This window comes from Dendrobium catenatum, unplaced genomic scaffold (assembly GCF_001605985.2).
Source record: "Dendrobium catenatum unplaced genomic scaffold, ASM160598v2 fragScaff_scaffold_911, whole genome shotgun sequence".
Lineage (NCBI taxonomy): Eukaryota > Viridiplantae > Streptophyta > Magnoliopsida > Asparagales > Orchidaceae > Dendrobium > Dendrobium catenatum.
Window position 1 is genome coordinate 996342 of NW_021319373.1, and position 8719 is coordinate 1005060.

The window sequence follows — 8719 nt, forward strand, 5'->3', positions numbered from 1 at the left end:
TAATAGTATAATCAATGCATAAATTAATAATCTAATTTAACTTAATTGACTAATTAATGATATAATTAGTAATTAAATATTAATATAATTATCTTCTTTAATACTTCATCTGTCACTTTGGTAAATGTTAATTTGTAATTTGCTTTTTATTGAATTTTTTGATCCTTTTATATGAGCTAAAATTGGTTTTATTATGTTTTATATAATTATCTTGATTTCATAAATATCTCTTTTAAATTTAAATCCCTAATCGTCATAAATCTTGATATATGTTATCAAACAGTTTTCTCAGTATTTAACATGATTTAACATTTGACATACCAAACAATTTTCAGGATTTAGCACATTTCGAATTTATTAAATTTGGATTTACATGATTTATTAAATCCCACTAAAGTTAAATCCCACTTGTTGTCAAACAGCCATTTAGCGTTTGTTTGGTTTCTTTTTTCAAACGATTTTGAGAATAGTTCAGTTGAATGTTGTTTCAACCAAAGACCAAATAGTTCGGTTGAATGTTGTTTCAACCAAAGACGTTAATGTGCTTGGGTTATAAGGAGAATTGTCATATTAAATTTTTAATTTTTATAATAATTTTTAGGGGTGTCAAAACCAGGTTTCGGGTCCGGTTCGGGTCAAACCCGAACTGACCCGGGGTTCAAACGGGTCAACCCTAACCCGACTCGGATATGTAAATGGGTCAAAAAGTCTAACTTGGACCCGACCCGTCGGGTTGCCGGGTTGACCCGACCAGACCCGGATTTGGGTTCTACCGGTGCCGGAAAGTCTGAACGGCGATGGGCGGATGACGGGCGAGGGGGGGGGGGAACGCGACACGTGAGGGCTTGCGCAGGCTGCGGGCTCGCGGGGCAGCAGCGCGGGCAGCGGGAAGTGAGCTTGAATCCAAATTTTTAAAATTAAACGGGTTTTCGGGTTGACCCGGGTCAACCTAAACCCGACCTGTTTTTTCAAATCGGTCGAATACGAGAACCCGAACCCGATCCGTTTTGAAATCGGGTCGGATTTTCGTGTCGTGTCAAATATTGACACCCCTAATAATTTTATAATCATTTTTATATAAAAAAATTAAATGCTCGGATTTATATATAATATTTAAAAATATATGATTAATCTCAAATTATCTGTTTATGCAAATTATCACTTTATTAACTCCGTTATTGTAATGAAATATTTGTCAGTTTTTGACTCAACAACACCCTTGATGAAGCAAAAGGACTAAAAGAAGAGCATCACCGGCATTGGTGATGAGTGAATGTCAAGCAACCACAACGATGAAGAAGAGAAGCCCATGGCAAGATCTCATTGGTGAAGGGCAAATTATTACGTCCGGTGTCCGGATTCGTCAGGACACCAATTCAGACGTGCCACGTCATCCAAATACACCGGATCCCAGTGTATTTTGATGACGTGATACATCTGGATTGAAAGTCCAGACATCCGGTGACCAGACGTAATAATTCGCCTTGGTGAAGGGCATCGATGAGACCATTGGCATCTGAATGTTGAGGCAAAAGAAGAGGTGAAAAAGTCATGATATAATCCGAATGAGGAGGAACATCGATGAGACTAATGATGTGTGCCTCAACATAACAACATAATAATATTCCTATATATTTCACCATTAGATTCAAGATATCTAAAATATGCACTCTTTTTAATGATTTGATAACCCAATATCACAATCCCGCCACTATTTTATGACTACTAAAATTATACTTTACATATTTAATTTTAGATCTATTCAAACAAAAATTTTTAAACTTTAAAGTTGATCTCCATAATTCAAATTTTTCTTCAACTCTCTCTAATTTTATCAACAAGAAAAATATCACCAATGAAAAACATACTCCAACATACATCCTCTTACAAATGTCAAGAAAGAATATCAATTACTAAAGCTAAAAAGACACAAGCTTAAAGCTAATTGTTAATGTAATCCAACTGAAATAAAAAAATATTTGATCAAATCACCTTGTCATTAAACACAAGTAAATACTTATGCATACATATACTTAATGACATGAATATAAATATTATTAACTCTCTTTTTTTTTTCTAAAACTCTCTCAAACACTTCTCTTATATTTTGGTCATTATTCTCACATAATATTCCTTCCATACATACATGAATATAGAGAGAGAGAGAGGTGGGGGGCAAGTCAGTAATAAGATTAACATGGACTGTAATTTGATTTTTTTTTTTTATTAAACAGTAAATACTGAATAAGATTTACTGTTTCCATTCCAAAACAGAATACAAATGTGTCAAAAGAAGAATCACCACCACCTCAGCGAGTTAGAACATTGGTGGGTGAAAAAAAAAAACTTAAATCATAAATTATCTCTTTGAAACCTACAAAGAAGCCTCAGAAAGAACTCCTGTAATTTTCCTGTGCTCCAAACACTCAGCTTTGTGTGTTGCAAGACGATCTGTGATTTGCACACGAAATAATTGAGAGCACAAAAGAAAATTTGGTACAGCTCAGAAAAGAAAAGTTCAGGAAATGGTGCACATACCCTAACTGCTACTCTAGAATCCAATGGCACATTGGAAATGGTCGCCATTAGCTTAGTCTCCTTAGAGGCAATACAGTTGCCGTATATTTCCTGAAGCTGCAAAACAATGGTAAAAAGTGTAGATTTTAGTTAGAGAATCATTATATAAGACAATAGTTCTTGTGCGATGCTGGTGGAAAACTCATGACCCATGTAGGTGTGAACCACTGTCATTGGCCAAGTGGGTTCCATACAAAGTATATGGGCCAATGGCAACGCATCACATAAGCCCGTGCAAATGCAAGGTGCATTGTGTAAAATGAAATAAAGTTATCTTACTGAGGCTACGTTTGGGACATTTTTTTTATAGTTTTTTAAAATAATTTTTTAGCACAAAAATTTTAGTTCAAAACAATTTTTGTACTAAAATATTGTTTTAAAAAGAAATAAGAAAAGCTTCCCAAACAAAGCCTAAGATTCCACCATCCCTCTAAGATTACAAGTAGTATTTCTTATTGTCGAATAAATGTTTGATTTTTATGCTGATTCTAAGCCAAAAGTTGTCAATGGAAACCAGTTCAAAGCGGTAAGTTCACTTCTCTTGTACTGTAAAACAAAAGAGTAATTGGTATCCAGCACTAGAATAAAAAAAAATCACCACTTCACTGATCTATCACACACATGCGTATTAGTTAATAGTATTTTAAAAAAAAATTGTGAAGCCTTAAGGTCACATGCGAATTAGTAGTGTTGGGAGATGAGGAGTAAAAGCAACGGGAAGTAAAGGACATCAGTATTTAATGTGAAAAATCTCAAAATGGAAAAAAAAAATCACGAATCCACACCACACCAAGAAATCCACTATAAAAATTGAGAAAAATAAGTACAAATTTCTCTTCTCTCTCACTCTCTCCTTGCTTCACTTCTCACATGCACCGTTCTCACTCTTGCTCGAACTGAAAATACATAAGAAAGTCAAATAAAATAACTCCAAGGGATGCAACCTTTTATAAAACGAGAAAACAAACTGCCCAGTCTGTCTCGCAGCGCTGCGGTGCTATGCTATCTGTCGTTTAGTATCGAGGCGCTCGGGAACACAGCATTGGGGTGTTGTACATCAAATTTTTTTTTGCCTATTTCCCAATAATTTCATCGAAGTAAAAGATGCATTAAATTTTCCTCATGCACCGCTAAACAAATGGAGAACAGGGTTTCATTAAAGCCGACCTCAAACAATTGAGATGAACGTACTGACAGCAATAAGTATGAAAAAATATATATCTGAAATGCAGATACAAACATAAAGTTCTGTCTCGTGCTGAAGTTTTAAAATAATCTCAAGCTATGCAATAATACAACCCATTAGTTGGCAAAAGAAAACTGTTTAGCTGTAGATGGAAGCATGATTAAGCTATGTTTAGGTTGAATAACGCAAATAAAGGAAAAGGACTAAGAATATAAACTTTACCATATAGCCAGTCTTTAAACTGCGTATGAAGGGCAGAAGCAATATCACGCTTCTTGATCTCATCAAGCTGCGCGCCTCTTATAGTTTCCTGGATCTCATTCAGAACCTTGTGCTGCCAGACAAATTTTCAATGCATAAGGTCTTCCACAAAAAAAAAAGATCCATTATTTATAAAAATTGAAGGGATGAAATCCAGAACACTTAAAAGATGAGCAAAAAATTTTATCAATGAAGGGAAACAGATTTTCTCGTGAAATAAGAAATAAAAAGCAAGGTCAAAGAGCAGAGCAGACAAGCATTAGAGATTATTGAGTATCAGAAGCATACAGTTTTCTTTTGAGCCGCAACATAAGCCTCAGGCAATGGGAATGGGTTACATTCTGTACTTTCTACCAAAGTAGCTCCAAACCACTTGGGAATCTGCGTACAAGGAGAATGAAGGAAAGACTCAGGTGAATTCACAGCATAGTAGATAATATTTTAGGATTGAAAACATGGGTTGGGGTTGGACAAATGATAATCCATGTATATTGGTACGAAATAATAAAAAAGTCATTTTTTGTGGTAACTTTAGAAGTTGGAACTTTAAATATGTAATCTCTGTATCTACCTCCATTGATGTGAATTTAATTTACTTTTAATTTATCAGAGATTTGTTTTATTTATAGCTTTCTTTTTTGATAAGCAAGATTCCCTCTTTGTAAAGAGAGGTACCAATTCAAAAATAGTTCGCTATTCCATATTTAGAGTGCAAAAGATTTGAAGTAACTCCACAAACAGTGAGTTTTGTTTAGCTACTTTTTTTTTACCAATTTTGCTTTGTATTTCTTCAGACCAAAAATAATTGGGATAAGGCTAAATGGCTAATGATGATGATGGCTTTGAATCTCTTTATTCATACACTTCCTCTTTTTCCTTGAGTGTATATGCATGGACGACGGTAATGCAAGAAATCCTACATTACTGTCATTGCAAGTTATAGAGCCTGAGCAAACTCGCCTGGGGACTGAAATACTATTCCAACAAATATTTGAATGAAATGGTCAAGGTTTTTTTTTTGTTACAATTGCTTTTAAGCTTTGGCAACATATGATGGCAATATTGCTGAAAAACATGGTATAATGGACCCTATCACTAGTAGCAACAAGAGACAGCCAGATAGATAAGGAAATGTCATTAATATTCTGAGGAAAACTAAATGGCAAATTATATAGGCCCCAAAAAAGAATGTCAGCGTACCAAAAAGTTAGTGAACTGGTCAGGATCAAGACATGTTGCCGACTCAGACTGAGTATCAGATAACCCAGCAGGGTGAGATAACGAGTCATGAGGATCCACCATCCCCAGCACAAGGGGTTCATTCCATCTATTGATATTTGCATTTATTCCAACTTGAGAAATGTGCTCCGCTAGTTGGGGATAAGATGTGTTAAAAGGGGCAACCTATAAGAGAAAGTCAGAGAAACAAAATCCATGTTTTATATTTCCCTTTTAATAAAACTATCATCTACAAATTTGAAACATACAACAACAATAGGCTTACTTGTAGTTTATGATTATCTCCAAGAATAAGGGGATTATGATTAATCCCCAAGAAAAAAATGCATTCACGGCAATTCGCAATGCATAAGCGCTTTGCAGTAGCTATAATTTGCACCCTCTCACAATGTTCCACTCTCAGAGCCTATAAATTTTACAACACATTATGTTAATCATCTTAAATATAAAATATGATATAACAGTGCACATATAAGCAAGGAATTGTTAAAATGAAAAACACAACAACAGCTCTCTACAAACACTAGTAGCCTTCTGAGCAATAAAAAAAGAGTTCTAAATCAAGATCATGACAGCAAACTATACTACTTAAGGTAGAAGTACACTTCATCGTGTTACCAAATACCAATTAATTTGCAATTTACATTATATATGTAGCATTAGAAGTTTATTCTAGTTTGTACTTCATGTGATAAACACTATATAATCAAACGGATTTGCAGGTTTATATAAGTCTTAACAACATTGCATTCACTTTAGTATAAGATATAATCAAGCCAGAGTATATAGGATGTATAAATTTAATCCTAACATCAGAGCAGAAAGCAATTTCATGTGCTCTATTAAAACAGTCACTTATGAGACTTGATTGCAAAACAACAACATTGTAGGATCATGCATACCTTGCCAACAGCGCCAACAACAATAGTTGCATCAGAACAACCATAAACAGTGGCATAACTCAGTGGCGCCAGTAAATAAATCACTGAATCGTGGCAATTCAAAACCTGATATGACACAACCCATCTGATCAGTGAAATAAAAATGACCACTGAGTACAGATCTCTAGACTATATTATGAAAGTTTTTGGGATTATTTTCAACAATCATTATATACTCCAATGCTGGCAAAAGAGACCATAGTCTGTATGGGATTATCCAATCAAATTCACCTTTACAGGATGTCTGATTGTATTGGATGCTTGTTTCACTAGTGAAGCTTTACAGATACCCTCCACTATTGTCTGGCTCCTCAAATGTGCAGTACCATGTTCACATAATCCACTAGGTGAACCATTGCTTTGCAGTTTGGCTTTGTTTGCGGAGGCATCTGCCATAGCGAAATCCCCATCATTAATGCCCCCCATTGCAGCTTCACGTGTAGGTGATTTCTCTGCAGCTGCAATGTGCTCCAAAGAAATTGCTATACTTTGCAAAAGCCAGTCAAGAACCTTGCTAGCAGGTACAGAAATATGAGGTGAATTAGCATCGTGGTTCGCAAAGAGAGGAAAAGCTTGGCTAAGCGGTATTCCTTCATGGCCATTGTCAGTGAATTGAATTATAAGTCCAAGGCGCTGAAAACTGTCCAAAGTTAAAACCTGCTAAGCATTATAGAAGTAAGAAACACAAATAAGATACCAGATCTGGCTCACCAAGTACAACAGAAAGCCATGAAGGAAAAAAAAAGGAGGATAGAAAAAGGAAGATGACAGAAGAAAGAATGAAAAGATAATGAAAACTAAGTGACATTCATATCGGTAAGAAATCATGCACTTACAATTCCAAACTTTAGAACAACCCAAAGATGCATATTTGCTGGTTTAGTAAAGCAAAAACAAAACAAGTAAATATAGTTTATAGTTCATCAGTTGGTATCTAGCTGAAGCAAGCAATGGCGGTAAAGATGCATATATGATAGCTTGAGACATCAGGATAAATAGATGTTTTACACAGCTATGAATGAATAAGGAATAAAACTATAATGCAACCAAACTAACCAGAGATTCATCCCCCTCGCCCTCTATTGAGTCAGCCAAAAGAGAAACCATGTTTTCCATATGCTTCTCGAGATAAGACAACTGATGGGCCTCTTCATCAGCAGGAGAGGGCATAGATCGGCGACTACCACAGCGTTTGAGCTGCAATCCAACAAAAACTTGATATAAGCCTGTGAAAAAAGAATACCGCAAAAGAGAAATTCCCATTTTTGCTGCTAGTAATGAAACTAAAATAGCACAGCCAGCACACCGTAATTCGGTTAATTGTAAGCAGTTTTCTTTTCTTTCTTTAAAAACCAGGGTTGTGCTCGGATTGATGAAAATTTAACTATGTATATAAAAAGCTACAAAAACTCTCTCTCCCAAGCCAAAGCCCGCTCTTTTTTATCTCTTCCTATATCTTGCACGCAAAGATTCAACTGAATGCATCAATATATTGACTTAGTAGTCAAATCTCCAATAATCTCATCTGCACGCTCTGCATTCCAAACAAAAACATTCCTAATACGTTTATGCATTACATTTGCAACGACATAAGAAGTTACCAACCTGAATAGGCGTGAGAGCCGAGAGGTATCCATCAAACACCGATGTCGAAGGCCAAACATCCGCAACGGCCGCAGAATCCTTATGCGTCTTGGATATCAATCTTTTATACGACTGGATGTATAAAAACAGCACGAGATCACGAACATCCACGGAATCTAGATCCTCCTGCTCATACGGAAGGACAGAAACGAGAGTATCCAGAACAATCCCAGCCTCCGCAAGCGAGATCTTGAGACCATCGGCGAGGCCAACTACGTCGATTCGTTGAAGAGACGTGGCATGATGCCGGAGAAGCTTCTCCTTAACGGAACTAAGGGTTACGATTCCATCTGTTAAGATTAGCTTCGGGATGGGAAGGAGACCGTACTCGAACGGCTCGCGCCTAGGCTGCAAGAGTATGTGAGATTGTCTTCCGTTGGATTCTTCGTCAGAGGATGCCGCCGGTGGTCCTTCCCCGGCGGATGTTTCGGTGCGGGAACTTTCGGTCATTTTCGAGGTCAATTGATTTCTTGGTGCCGGTCCTGTTGGATCTCGAAGAAAGGAGCCTCGAGGGCCAGGGAAGATGAGGAGGTAGCGGTCGGATGTTCCCGGATGTGCGGAGGAGTGATACGTGTTAGGTTGTCAAGGGTTGGTTTGGGAACGTGACGAGTGCGATCAATGGTCTGTGATTACCAGCAACGGCTGGCTAACATGGTCCTCAGGTTGGTGACTGACGGGTTCATAAACGGGTCGGACTTCTGTGGATTTGGTGAGGCCCGACCTAACCCGTAAGTAAAAATCTCTAAAAAAATAAGTATAATTTTAAGGGATTTTTACATACATAACACAACAAAGTTCTCTATTTACTTATCTCACATCTAAACTTTAAATTTTACTGTTATACCACGGTAATGAACTAGTCCTCATCAAA

The 8719-nt window shown here is 36.7% G+C and overlaps 1 protein-coding gene across 1 annotated transcript; it reads right to left on the reverse strand.

Moving 5' to 3' along the window:
• Positions 1–2187: 2187 nt before the first annotated feature.
• On the reverse strand, positions 2188–8404 carry LOC110109618 (TBCC domain-containing protein 1). Its single transcript, XM_020840783.2, has 10 exons — positions 7810–8404; positions 7261–7401; positions 6436–6861; positions 6166–6270; positions 5529–5669; positions 5225–5428; positions 4313–4405; positions 3986–4097; positions 2539–2634; positions 2188–2451 (listed from the first exon to the last, which is right to left on the reverse strand). Exons 1-9 carry the CDS (start codon positions 8296–8298, stop codon positions 2600–2602), a joined length of 1746 nt encoding a protein of 581 aa, XP_020696442.2. The 5' UTR covers positions 8299–8404; the 3' UTR covers positions 2188–2451; positions 2539–2599.
• Between the last annotated feature and the right edge of the window lie 315 nt (positions 8405–8719).

Bases quoted from the DNA above. Each gene is read 5' to 3' on its own strand.
- LOC110109618 (XM_020840783.2), bottom strand. From the start codon at position 8,298: ATGACCGAAAGTTCCCGCACCGAAACATCCGCCGGGGAAGGACCACCG. The intron at 5,670-6,165 runs GTATGCATGATC...TAAAATTTATAG, and splicing joins TTGTTGGCGCTGTTGGCAAG to GCTCTGAGAGTGGAACATTG. The intron at 5,429-5,528 runs GTAAGCCTATTG...TTTCTCTTATAG, and splicing joins GAGATAATCATAAACTACAA to GTTGCCCCTTTTAACACATC.